This window comes from Sciurus vulgaris (genome assembly GCF_902686455.1).
Source record: "Sciurus vulgaris genome assembly, chromosome: 1".
NCBI classification, from domain to species: Eukaryota; Metazoa; Chordata; class Mammalia; order Rodentia; family Sciuridae; genus Sciurus; species Sciurus vulgaris.
The window spans coordinates 87,297,809-87,312,591 of NC_136461.1; the positions used below are offsets into that span (position 1 = coordinate 87,297,809).

Here is a 14,783-nt window from a genome sequence, read left to right on the forward strand (position 1 = left end):
AAATTGATAAACCTTTAGCCACACTAACAAAGAGAAGACGAGAGAAAACCCAAATCACTAAAATTCGGAATGAACAAGGAAATATCACTACAGACAGGATGGAAATACAAAACATAATTAGAAGCTATTTTGAAAATCTATACTCCAACAAAATAGAAAATTTCGAAGACATCAACAGGTTTCTAGAGACATATGAATTGCCTAAACTGAATGAGGAGGACATAAACAATTTAAATAGACCAATTTCAAGTACTGAAATAGAAGAAGTCATCAAAAGCCTACCAACAAAGAAAAGTCCGGGACCAGATGGGTTCTCAGCCGAGTTCTACAAAACCTTTAAGGAAGAGCTCATTCCAATACTTCTCAAAGTATTCCATAAAATAGAAGAGGAGGGAACCCTCCCAAACTCATTCTATGAAGCCAATATCACACTGATACCTAAACCAGACAGAGACTCATCAAGGAAAGAAAATTTCAGACCAATATCCTTAATGAACATCGACGCAAAAATTCTCAACAAAATTTTAGCAAATCGCATACAAAAACATATTAAAAAGATAGTGCACCATGATCAAGTGGGTTTCATCCCAGGGATGCAAGGTTGGTTCAACATCAGGAAATCAATAAACGTAATTCACCATATTAATAGACTTAAAGTCAAGAATCACATGATTATTTCAATAGATGCAGAAAAAGCATTTGATAAAATTCAGCACCCCTTCATGCTCAAAACACTAGAACAAATAGGGATAGTGGGAACATTCCTTAATATTGTAAAGGCCATTTATGCTAAGCCCATGGCTAATATCATTCTAAATGGTGAAAAGCTGAAAGCATTCCCCCTAAAAACTGGAACAAGGCAGGGATGCCCTCTTTCACCACTTCTATTCAACATCGTTCTTGAGACTCTGGCCAGAGCAATTAGACAAACCAAAGAAATTAAAGGGATACGAATTGGAAAAGAAGAACTCAAACTATCCCTGTTCGCTGATGACATGATTATATATTTAGAGGAACCTGGAAATTCCACCAGAAAACTCTTAGAACTCATAAGTGATTTCAGTAAAGTAGCAGGTTACAAGATCAATGCCCATAAATCCAACGCATTTTTATACATAAGTGATGAATCTTCAGAAAGAGAAATTAGGAAAACTACCCCATTCACAATAGCCTCGAAAAAAATAAAATACTTGGGAATCAATCTCACAAAAGAGGTGAAAGACCTCTACAATGAGAACTATACAACACTAAAGAAAGAAATTAAAGAACACCTTAGAAGATGGAAAGATCTTCCATGTTCTTGGATAGGAAGAATTAATATTGTCAAAATGGCCATACTACCTAAAGTGCTATACAAATTCAATGCAATTCCAATTAAAATCCCAATGACGTACCTTACAGAAATAGAGCAGGCAATTATGAAATTCATCTGGAAGAATAAGAAACCCAGAATAGCTAAAGCAATCCTTAGCAGGAAGAGTGAAACAGGGGGTATTGCAATACCAGATCTTCAACTCTACTACAAAGCAATAGTAACAAAAACGGCATGGTATTGGTACCAAAATAGAAAGGTAGATCAATGGTACAGAATAGAGGACACGGACACAAACCCAAATAAATACAATTTTCTCATACTAGACAAAGGGGCCAAAAATATGCAATGGAGAAAAGATAGCCTCTTCAACAAATGGTGCTGGGAGAATTGGAAATCCATATGCAACAGAATGAAACTAAACCCATATCTCTCACCATGCACGAAACTAAACTCAAAATGGATTAAGGACCTCGGAATCAGACCAGAGACCCTGCAGATTATAGAAGAAAAAGTAGGTCCAAATCTTCATCTTGTTGGTCTAGGACCAGACTTCCTTAACAGGACTCCCATAGCACAAGAAATAAAAGCTAGAATCAACCACTGGGATAGATTCAAACTAAAAAGCTTTCTCTCAGCAAAGGAAACTATCAGCAATGCGAAGAAAGAGCCTACAGAGTGGGAGAATATCTTTGCCAGTCATACTTCAGATAGAGCACTAATCTCCAGAATCTATAAAGAACTCAAAAAACTCTACTCCAAGAATTCAAACAGTCCAGTCAACAAATGGGCTAAGGAAATGAATAGACACTTCACAGAAGAAGATCTACAAGCAATCAACAAACATATGGAAAAATGTTCAACATCTCTAGTAATAAGAGAAATGCAAATCAAAACCACCCTAAGGTTCCATCTCACCCCAATTAGAATGGCGATTATCAAGAATACGAGCAACAACAGGTGTTGGCGAGGATGTGGGGAGAAAGGTACACTCATACACTGCTGGTGGGGCTGCAAATTAGTGCAGCCGCTATGGAAAGCAGTGTGGAGATTCCTTAGAAAACTTGGAATGGAACCACCATTTGACCCAGCTATCCCACTCCTTGGCCTATACCCAAAGGACTTAAAATCTGCATACTACAGAAATACAGCCACATCAATGTTCATAGCTGCTCAATTCACAATAGCCAGACTGTGGAACCAACCTAGATGCCCTTCAATTGATGAGTGGATAAAGAAACTGTGGTATATATATACTATGGAATATTACTCAGCCATAAAGAATGATAAAATTATGACATTTGCAGGCAAATGGATGAAATTGGAGAATATCATGCTAAGTGAGATAAGCCAATCTCAAAAAGCCAAAGGACGAATGATATCGCTAATAAGTGGAGGTTGACACATAATGGGGGGGAGGGAAGGGTTAGAGTTAGGGTTAGGGAGGGGGGCAAGTATAGAGGAAGGAACTACTGTATAGAGGGTAAAGAGGGGTGGGAGGGGTGGGGGGAAGGGAAAAAAATAACAGAATGAATCAAACAACATTGCTCTATGTAAATTTATGATTACACAAATGGTATGCCTTTACGCCATGTACAAACAGAGAAACAACATGTATCCCATTTGTTTACAATAAAAAAAAAAAAAAAAAAAAAAAAAAAAAAATTCCAGCCAGGCATGTGGTACATGCCTGCAATCCCAGCAGGTAGGGAGGCTAAGGCAGAAGGATTGCAAGTTCAAAGTCGGTCTTAGCAATTTACCAAGGTCCTCAGCAACTTAGCAAGACCCTGCCTCAAAATAAAACATAAAAAGGGCTGGGGATGAGGCTCAGTGGTTAATGCTACTAGGTTCAATCTCTGATAAAAAAAAAAAAAAAAAAAAACCATGTCAGATAATTAAGTTAGCAAATAACTAATCAAGTCATTTAAATTACATTCAAATTCTAGCTCTTATTATTAGTCATCATTTTAAATGAAGAAATTAAAGGAGTTTAAAAGTTTACATGCAGACAAAAAATTGTGGGAATTCAGCCCAGTAACACGCACTCTTCTTCACCCAAGATAAGAGTGTGGCAAGCACTCAGAGTGGTGACTGATGGTGGAAACTTATAAAGAATGAGCTGCAAAAATGTAAAAGTGACCAAAATATTTCACTATAAATCATATGGAGATTCCTCAGAAAATCGGAATGGAACCACCATTTGACCCAGCTATCCCACTCCTTAGTATATACCCAAAGGACTTAAAATCAGCATACTACAGAGATACAGTCACATCAAGGTTTATAGCAGCTCAATTCATAAATAGCTAATCTATGGACCCAATTTAGGTTTCATTCATCTTTCAAGAGATGAATGGATAAAGAAAATGTGGTATATATACACAACAGAATATTATTCAGCTTTAAAGAAAAATGAAATGATGGCATTTGTCAGTAAACGGATAGAGCTGGAGACTATCATACTAAGTGAACTAAGCCAGTCCCCAAAAACCAAAGGTTGAATGTTCTCTCTGATATGGGGGGAGGGAAGTTTAGAAGTTCATTGGATTAAACAAAGAGGAATGAAAGGAAGGGAGAGGGGATAGGAAAAAAGACAGTAGAATGAATTGGACATAACTTTCCTATGTTCATATATGAATACACCACCAGTGAAACTCCACATCATGTACAGTGACAAGAATGGGATCCTAGTCAGAATAAGTTTACACTTTATGTCTATGTCAAAATGCACCCAACTGTCATGTATATCTAAAAAGAAAAAATTTTTAAAAATAGGATTATAGTTTTACTCTAGACAAAAAGGGAAGAGTATATAAAGAGGAAAAGAAACAAACATTTGGTGAGAATATGGCAGTTACACCTGATGTAATCTTTACAATAAGCAGATCTTATCTTCATATTAGAGATGAGGATGTACCTCAAGTCACACATACTTTTAGAATTGGAACCTAAATAAACAGCTACATCCGTGTTCAACGTCTATATCATTGTTTCCTACTTGGAGAGAGAAGAAAGTGAGTAGGTTCAGCAAGAACCCAAATTTCACAATGAACAATGTGAATGGCAGGCATATTGCGACACAAATGTTGAAATCTAAATAGCCCTACCTAATTCAGAATGTTGAGTCTACTTTATAATCTGAGTAGCAAAGTAGAGCTGCCTTACATAGAACTAAAATCCAAAAAGAAAGGATATAAAAATGACTAGTTCAATGTCTAAAATAATACTACTAATAATGCCAATAAATGGTAACTGCCATTATTTGTTATCACTATTAACTTTCCATATCACCAGTATGTGCTAATTTCTTCTGAACACTATTTTAATTAGACAACTGAGATTCCACATATTTCTTGAATCTCCATTTAATTTGTTCAAGTCTTGTAAAATATTTCAGAAAACTTGCTTCTCTTACTTCTGGAAACCTCACTTTCAGAGAAAACTTCCACATCAAGAATTAAATTGACTTTGATAGCTGAGTCTCAAATTATAGGGAAATTGAAAAATAGGTCAAGTATTTCCACTTGCCCAGATAAAAATGTTTTAGACTCCATTTTCACAGCAGAAAGCGCAGAGAAAAATGATTTTTTAAAATTAACAATTGGAGTTATGACATTTTCAGAGAAAGCTCTAAAAAACAAAGAGCATAAAAATGCCACATTGAATACCAATTTGAGATCTGTCGGATCTAATAATTTAAGATGATTGGAAAGACTTCTGAAAAAGATGTCAGAGTTTGAGCAAGACAAAGTAAAGGGAAGGTAAGAAAAAATGCTAGGAAAAAAAAAAGCAACTTGATACTCCACCATTTAATCAGTTTCCCAAACCACAGCATCATCAACAAGTAATTTTCCCATTTTCTTTATTCATTTTATGGAAAAATGATTGGAAACAATATCATATGCAATAGGATGTTCTGTCTGGATCATTCCATATAATTCTTACAATAATCCTGTCCTGAAAGCAAGGTGTCCTTAGGTGCCAAGAGATAGCCCCTTCTTTAAAGACACAAAACTAATAGATAAAACAAATACCATTAATCTGTAACTTAATGATATAACCATTTTTTGAATGCCAGTTCTATTCTGTTCATCACAGATGATGCTTTACATGAACTCTAACCCTTGGAAGAAACATACAAAGTTCTCTTTGTTTTGTTTTTTTTTTTTTTTCGTTTGTTTGTTTTGTTTTGTTTTTACTGACATGGAAGAAGATCACAGAGGTTACTTTTAAAACGTGCCTAAGATTACAAAGGAACAGAACAGAAAAAAATTGCAATTCATTATAGTAATTTAGAGATATGAGAGAAAATAGTAGTTGAAGTGGTAACAATTACTAAAGGGTAAGGACTGGGGATGCAGCTCAATGTAAAGCACTTCCCTAGCATTTGTGAGGCTCTGGCTTCAATTCCCAATACTATATAAAAAACTAAATTAAAAAAAAAGATCAGGCCCTATGTGAATGACTTTGTATGCATTCTTCACAATAACCAAGGAGGCTGGAGGGGTCTTATTATCCCACTATCTGAAGCAAGACACTGATTCAGGCACTTGCCAAAATTACAGCAAATGAAAGGTGAAAAATATGGTCTCTGGCCTAGTTTCTGAGGTTTTAACCACTAAACTTATCCACAGCTTCAGATCAGACCATTAATGTGGACATGGTCAGTAAATAAAGCATGTGGAAGAAAGGGAATTCAGAATAAGCATGACTTGAATGGGAACAAGAGAACCAGAGGTTAAAAAGAAAAAAGTGAAAATGGACTTTTAAGGAAGGTGAAGGACAATCTAACCCGAAACAAGGTCAAATGTTAAAAACAATTACTGAAAAAAGCTTAAATGCTGTACCTCTGTCTGCCATTTACATGAAGCTATCTGTCCCCAAGACTTCCCACTTCCCATCTTTCCACTTCCCTATCTCTGCAGGATCCTCACTTCCATGGCCTTGATTATCTCTAGGATAACCTTTCATAAATCTTTCAGTTGCCCCCACCCCATAGCCATAATACTTTGATTCAAATATCCAACTACGTGTGAATTTCTCTGTGTGTGTGTGTGTGTGTGCGCGCGCGTGTGTTTCTGTTTGGATGACAATTGGGCTCAATTTGTCTGAAATGAAGCTCATCACCTTTTCCTCTACTCTAGTTCTTGTACCTGACTACCCAATGTGACAGTGGTCTGTCAATATTATTTCTAATCAGCAACGTTCAAAACCCTAAAATCTCAAGATTGGATTCCAATGATTCTTTTGGACCCAAGATTCCACACAAGTCTTGCAGATTCTGCCTCTACCCTTCTGTGCCCCTTCCTACTCCTTTTGCACCTTCCTTCTATTTTGCATTTCCTTCTTCCAGTACATTAGTCCACTGTTGTTCATTCTGTCACCACCTCCAAGCACAAAGCCCACCTCACCTGTCACCCAGATTAACGAAGCATTCTCATTTAGTCACCCCATGTCTGTATCTCCATTTTAATTTTACTTAACACCACCAAATCATTTTCCTAAAGCACAGTTCGTCAATCTCTCCTCTCCCCCAAATCATCCAACAGCTTCCGGGAATTACCAAATTCTGTAACAAAGTATTAGACATTTAATATTTTGTTCTTCTGAATCTGATTCAAATTTTGAAGATTTTGTTATGATATAACAATATACCATGTAGTATATCTAGAATAAGCTGCTTTTTTTTTGGTACCAGGGATTGAACCCAGGAGTGCTTAACCACTAAGCCACATCCCCAGCCCTTTTTATTTTTTATTTTGAGACAGGGTCTCACTAAGTTATTTATGGTCTCACTCCTGCCTCAGCCACTGGAGTTACTGGGATTAAGGCAAGCACACCTAAACCCAACTTAAACTGCTTTTTTTTCAATCCCCAGCACCAACAACAACAAAAAAAAAAAAAAACTGCTTTTTTTCACTCATGCTCTGCTTTCTGAGATCTCCATTTTTCCATCTATCAAACTCCTACTCATATAAAAATGTATGTACATGTACTTTTGTATGGAAAAAAATATTCCTAGCTACTAGAAAGCAGTTAATAATTATTAGTCGTCATCTCTGGCAATGTCAATTTCATTATTTTTATTAGATACACAGTATTCTATAGTTTCAAAAGAATAGTTTTGTAATCAATGAAATTATTTTAATTTTTTTACAAGTGATCATTGCATAATAGTATGAGACAAAAGACAAAAATCTCTGTATGCCATGTTTAAACTATGTTTTAAAATGTACACTTCCCATTGTTTCATGTAAAATGCAAAACAGATAAAATTCAACATAAGCAAGAATATGAAGAAAGTAGTGTTCCTGTATACAGTGAGGAGGGTAAATTACCACAACAGTTTTTGGAGGAAAACTGACAGTATCCTACTAAATTAAAAATATATTTAACCTCTGATTTAGGAATTTCACTTCTAGAAATTATGCTACAGAAAAACCCACATAATTATGCAAAGATTATTTGTAATACCAAAAATTTAATATAATCTAAATGATTACAAAAATAAACTGTTCTGTATCCAAACTTTAGAATCCTTGTATCTATTAAAAAGAATTCAATAGAGTAGACAATGACCAAGATAATAGCTAATAATTATTAACTTTTTTCTAGGAGTTGAACATATTTTTTAAGTGTTTGGCAAGTATTCATTCATTTCACAAAAATCCTAAAACATGATTCTGTACGTGTTTAAGTGGAAGCAAGTTCATGCCTCACTGAGAAACGAAAGTCAGAAAATTGCAAAATGATATGAAGCATGCCAAAATATATATTACTTAAAAGAAGAAAAGGGGGGAAAAAAAAAAAAAAAAAACCTTCACACCATGCCTCTAACTGTTCTCCAGTGGTTACCCCTCAGGAGTTTTCAGAATGGGAAGTGAATGGACTTCCTCTCTTTAATACCCTTTATATAATATATAAAATATATTTTAAAGCATGTAGTATTCTAGAATTAAAAAAAAACACTAAAAAGTATACATTACATAAAGGACATATGAAATATATTAAACTGGTTTTAGTTAAATTTTAATATCTTTTTTCCCATTTCATACATTCTTTGTTGCTTTTACTATTTGTTTGCCTTTTTTTGTTTTAATAAACAAAACCTCTATCCTGCTCCCTTGAACATTCATTTATAATGCCATTAACTACTATGTCCTATGACTCAGTGACAGTATGGACTTTGAAATCTTATAGACTGGGGTTTGAGTCGGTTTATTTACTGAATGTCACCCAGCAGTCACCACTGTAATGACACTGTGGAAATTACTTAACTCGCTGAGTCTTCCCACTTGTTAGGGACAATGCCACCAATAACAAGAGCTTTTGTGTGGGATACATAAAATAACGTGAAACATTAGGATAATGGCCACTGTAAATAAGGTCTTCCATTAAAATCACTTTCCTTCATTGGAATCTTGCTTAATTCTGCCAACCTGATCCGTCTGCTCTTTTCTTGGAAACTCCATAAGCTTTGGTAATAGCTAATTTTTAAAAAATCATGTTTTTCTACCACAATTGGTGCTTTGTCTTATGATACACTTCTGGGTGACAGCCAAGGTATCCTACTCATAAATCTCCTTTCATTCTCACTAGCAGATAACTTTGAAAACTACTCCTACAATGCTTTTTTAAATTGAATTCAAGAGACACTGGCATTAAGTAAATGGAGAGATACAGAAAAGAAGGCACCACTAACCAAATAAATCAACAAATTGGCTTACTAAATGACTAGTTAGAGCTCCTCTTTAAAAATTCCAGCTTTGTTATCAATAAGCCAAACGACCAAATTTGAGCTTCCCACATTTCTGTACTATCCAAGTACAATGCTAGAATGTTCCCACTTTTTTTTTTTTTTTTTTTTAATTCAGAGGAAAGGAAAATAGCTGAACTGAAAAGCTTGGTTTTGTTAAGAAATAATGCAGACAACACATTTACAAGTTCACAGTCCTCCTTTGACCTTACTTAGCATACTGAGGGGAGGAAAGGGACAAGGCTCTAAGTAACCTTCACATGGGTAACCTTGTCATTAGGTTTAAATATAAAGGGGAGTTCCCACAGTTCGAATTTTTTTAAAAATGGTGCAGGAATAAAGTGAAATTTTTCAGAATCCAGACACATCTTTACAAATAACTATCCTTTTCTTGGGATTGAAACTCTTTCGACAAAGTCACCGGGCATATTATTAACTTAACTCGTTAGAGAACACTCACTGGGTGAGTGCAAACTCCAGAAGACAGTTTGCGAGTAAAGCATCCACCCTGCCTCCTGACGGCCCGCATCAGCACAGGCGCCTGCTCTCACCTCTGTCGCCCAGTTAGCTTCAGTTTTTCAGCAGTTTGCACAGAGCTTTGACTGAGAAAACGGGAGTCACTTACCTTGAGTAAGGAAGGCACCCTAACCAACTTCCGGTTTTGTTACAACTTGTATCACATTTCAGCAGCTGGGTGGAGCCAGTTTGCCCGTAACAGGAGGGAACATCTGCCAAGGGAAGCTGCAGAACTTGATTTGCAAGACCAGCACAGTACTGGTTTTAGGACTCTGTTTCTGAAAATTAAGCCTTCTATTTTACATAAAGAAATACTTTTTTGCTGACTAGTAATTGTTTCAACTGACAAAATTATATTTTTTGTATTCAAATTAAAAAAATATTTGAAAAATCCCTACATTTTATATACAATTCTAAGTAAAGACATATCGAAGGTACCTGCATTAGCCTAGATGAGGCAATTAACAGGGTGCCCAGTTAAATTGGAATATCATTTTATCTGCCCACACTATCCCCACAAACTAATTCAGCTAACTACAAAGAGCTTACAAGGGTCAGGTTGCATGAATGATATTATGCAAAAGAATTCTTTTATTTTTCAAGATATACTCTGAAATCTAGGAGTTTTATTTGCTTTTCCTTCTTTTTGTTTCACAATATTCTTTTGCAAAATATAAATTTCAGGAGCAGGAAAATACAATGTATCTGAAATATGAAACACTCCACTTCAGACCATGACTAACACATACAGACTAGAAAAATAGATTATGACCCATACCATGACCTGTGATCACTGGTTATTAATCAGCTCTAGTAAATTCACTAAACTCATTTTTGAAAGAGAGAAAAGAGTTGAAAGAACATTTATCATTGGTTCAATCTTTCTCTATAAAAACTGATCACAATTAACAAAAGCCCCTCTATATATAGGTTTTTTAAAAAAGGTTTTAAGTAAGGATGATCTGGAGCTGGTTTTCTATTCTAAAACTGCTTGGAACATGAATAGGTTTAAATGGTCAGCTGATCTTCAGTCCTTCAATTCAAAGCCTCAATTGCTGACATAACTTTCTGAAGTTAAAATTAGAGTCTTTCTAGAAATAGTCCCCATTGGACACTTTAGATGCCAAAAGTATAAGTCTATAAAACAATAATTCTTAGAATGCATTGTCATAATCTTACATCCTAAAGTACTCCTGGAGAGCAGAATGAAACATACAGTGGAGTGAACCAAATGGAGAGGCTAGCTCTCTTGAAAACCATCCTTCCAGGCCTATCATTTCCCTTCAACTCCTCAGCTGTCATTTCCACTTATCACTCCCTTCCAGAAGTTCTTCTCTACCAGACTTTCTTCATCAGTTACTCCTCAGTTGTCACAAAGGAAACAAAATTTATTAAAATGTTCAGAGGTATGCTCTAAGATGTGGAATCTTCCCTACTGGATCCCACTCACCACACCTCTCAATCAGCAGTTTGCAAACCTTTTGATTTCAGAACCTCTTCACAACTTGTAATCTGTAGGCCCAACGAGATTTTTCTTTCTGTGAATGATATTTATCAATATTTTTTATTAAAAATTAAAACAAATATTTATTCATAAATTCATGTTTAACTGATTATAATAAATTTATTATATGTTAACATAATACATTTGCTATTACTTTTATGATTTTTTTTAAAATAAAAATTTAGTGAAAAGAGTATGGTCAAAGGACAAAATGACAATTTACCGTAGAAATCTTAATTGACTTTATTCTTGATTCTAGAATTGGGCAACACTTCATTCCATAAAATAGAATAAGTGTTCCAATGATCCCAGCAAATCTGTTTTTTTTTTTTTTTTTTTTTTTTTATAGACAGAGTTGGGGGAAAAAAGGCAAAAACTAAAACAAAATAAAATACAGATAGGTCATTTCATAGCTATTTTCTTTATAATCCTGGGACAGGGAGACAGACCAACAGGAAAATAACTGATAGGTTAACATCATGTTACTTCAGGTTACCTTTTTGTTTAAGTATTAAAGCAGAGGGAATTTCATTATCATGCCAATTGAAACTGCCCTATTGAGAAATTTGGCTGCTATCTCTCTAATCCTGATTTCTCTGAAGGTCATTTAAGCAGATTAGTTTCAGTTTGGTGACATGAACTTTAGCATGAGTGACTCCATTTTGAGTTTTAACCTGGTCTGTGAAGGAATCTATCCCCCAAACAACAGCCCCTGTAATTTTTATTTGACAGTATCATTGTTTAAATTTTTGCACATATCTTTAATTCCTGCTTTAATGGAAGGCAGGATTCTCATACCTCCTTCTGCATTCAATCTGTTGTGATATATCATCAGATAGTCACAGAAAATTCCAGTTGTGTTCTTGAGAGAATGAGGTTGAATAAGGCAAATAAAGTATGGTAAGATCAATAATTAACACATATTGAGCACTCTTTTTTACCAAGGCACACAATTTACCCTATGTAAGATGCACAATGATTCCTTGTTAAAGGTATTATTATGGACATTGTACAGTAAGCCAAGACTGCTAAGGATCTGTGTGGCTAAATAAACTGCCCAAGATCAGACAGAGAAAAGTGGCAGACAGGATTCTTAGGATAACTAACTCTATTAATCCACACTGCCAAGTTTAAATGAGGACTAATGGACCAAACTATAAACTTCCTTTCATATTATACTCAGCATGTCATAAAAAGTTATATTCAAGTAGAATATGTCCAAGGGATTAGACCCTGCCACAACTCAACAAATCTAAACTCTGCCATCTAAAATGGACTCATTCTCACTTGGCCTTTAATTATGTCCATTTCATTCAAATAGCCAAATTCTTTCTCTCATCTCCATTTCCAATGCCATTATTCTGTTTTAAATTTATTATCTACTAAGTGCCTTCATTTTCTCATCAACCAAATTAACCAACCCTCATACTATCATGTTAATTTTTTAAGGCATAACTCATATATTATTCTACTGCTCAAAAGATCTCTACTTACCTATGAATTATTAACAAATGAATAAATGTTCAAATTCCATAGGCAGATGATCAGATAATCTCTGTTAAAACACAATGCTTGGCACAAAAGTAAGGTGTAGTATTTGTAGAAAAATGTAAACTTTAAAATGTTTTTAAATTTTTGTTGGTGACTTTATAAATGCTTCACAGTACTATAAAATAATAAATTGTTCCAAAATTATCTATGTATTTCTAGCCAAACTCTGCTCATTAAATCCATATTTTACATGTTCTCTGACAACATGAAGTCATTCTCAGCATTAGAGTACTGGTAGCAACTTTCTTTTTTTATATTTATTCTTTTTATTTATACATAATAGTAGAATGTATTTGGACATATGAAACATACATGGAGTATATTTTGCCATTCTTGTGGTTGTATATGATGTCAAGTTATACCAGTCATTTATTAATATATGAACATAAGAAAGTTATGTCCAATTCATTCTTCTGTCTTGCAACATCCTTCCTCATATTTTTCTTACCTATCAGTTAAAATTCATTTTACCTTTTGTGCCTCTGAACACAACCTAATCCTTAAACTACTCAGCAAAATAACAGAGCCTGAAGACTATCTGCCACTGTGTCCTCCCTTCCTGGCTAAAGATGTATCTTCAAAAAGGTAATTAACATTATTTATTGAAACCCGTTTTTATATTATTTAGATAAAATAACTCTCTTCAAAATATTTTATTTTCTTTTTTTTTTTTTTTTCATTGTAAAACCACTTGGAGATGATCTGAAGTCAAACAAGTCCACTCCAACATCATAGAAGATAACTCTAGGGTGGAATAGGACACTGCCTTCTATCAATTCTTTTCAAGTGAGGTCTTTCTCTTTTGGGACAGACAGACTGCCCTTTGCATAACAGAACATATAAACATTCCTGCTCCCATTGTGAAACGCCAAAAGTCCTCCTATCCCCCGTAATGATAATTTTACAAAAAAATACCACCACACATTTTCAAAGGTACATCAAGAAGCATGAATAATGCCTTGATCTACTGTGTAAGTCTTTGATCAGATAGATGATGCTGGATCCCCATGGAACAAAGCATTTTGTTTTAGAAGAAAATAAATACAATCAAGAGGGTATGTACTTAGGGCAAAGAGTAATACTGCTTCTTCAAGTGGACAGAAAACTCAAGAGATGCTTGGCTCAAAATGAATATAAAAAGCAGAGAAGTGTAGTGAGAGATCATTCTAGGCAAATCACTTACCCTCTCTGTTTTCATTGCCTCAAGGGTAAAGATGAGGGATTGCAACCAGAACCATATATTCTCTAGGTCCTCATTCTGAATTTCATTTATTTTTAAGTTTTTTTCTTTTTGTTTTTGTTTTTCACTTTTTTTTTAAATGCCAATTTCCAAATACAGGTTTCTGGTAGACAAGAAAAGACAGATAATAGGGCAGAAAAAGACCAGACTTTAACAATGAGAGATCACTTTAAATACAGAATATACAATCATTTAACAAATAGTTTGTGGAGCACCTATATACAGAAAATCCTGTGCAAGGCACTAATCCATACTTGAGCAAAGCAGGTCTATACATACATATATATCATGATTCCTTAGATGGATGATGATTTAGATAGACAGACAGATGCATAATTATCTGATAAACCCATAGGCTTGTAGAAATGTGGTCTTGTTGCTTTCCAAACCTCTGACTTGAGTGTATTCTCTTTGTCCAATACCCAACACTGGATGTTTTATGAAGATGAGTCCAGTCTGTGCTTGCATGAGTTTGTATCTGCTCACACCTTGATGTTAATGAACACACGATATATAATTACAACCTTTATCTTTTACATAGTAATAAATCCAAGCACTGTTTTCCTAATTGCTTTCAAGATAATTAAATATCTCACTGTTCAAAATCTGAATTCACTCAATTTCATCCTCTGCCAACACTTGTGGTAGGTAGAATAATGACCCCCCCACACACCAAAAAAAGAGATCCAAATCCTGATTCCTAGAACCTATGTTAAGTAACAAAGAAAAAACAAAAAAACAAAAAAAACCTTTGCAGATGTTCTTAAATTAAGGATCTTGAGATGGAGAAATTCCAGATTATCCAGGAAGCCTCTAAATTTGGTCACAATTGCCCTTAAAAGAGAGAGGAAGAGGAAGGTTACACACAAGAGGAGAAGGTAAACGTGACTATGAATGCAGAGAC

General features: G+C 34.8%; 1 protein-coding gene across 3 annotated transcripts in view; it reads right to left on the reverse strand.

Moving 5' to 3' along the window:
- Positions 1-9,828, reverse strand: part of FRRS1 (ferric chelate reductase 1) — a 56,127-nt gene extending 46,299 nt beyond the window's left edge. Inside the window, exon 1 of one of the 3 annotated variants that reach the window (XM_079100838.1) lies at positions 9,694-9,828. Coding sequence is in view for 1 of the 3 variants with exons in the window: in XM_079100835.1 (XP_078956961.1) it covers positions 9,529-9,597 (69 nt within the window). In the remaining 2 variants the exon portion in view is untranslated. Of the gene's footprint in view, positions 1-9,528 lie in introns of all 3 variants that reach the window. The other 2 variants (XM_079100836.1, XM_079100835.1) reach the window with 2 other exon arrangements.
- Positions 9,829-14,783: the final 4,955 nt, after the last annotated feature.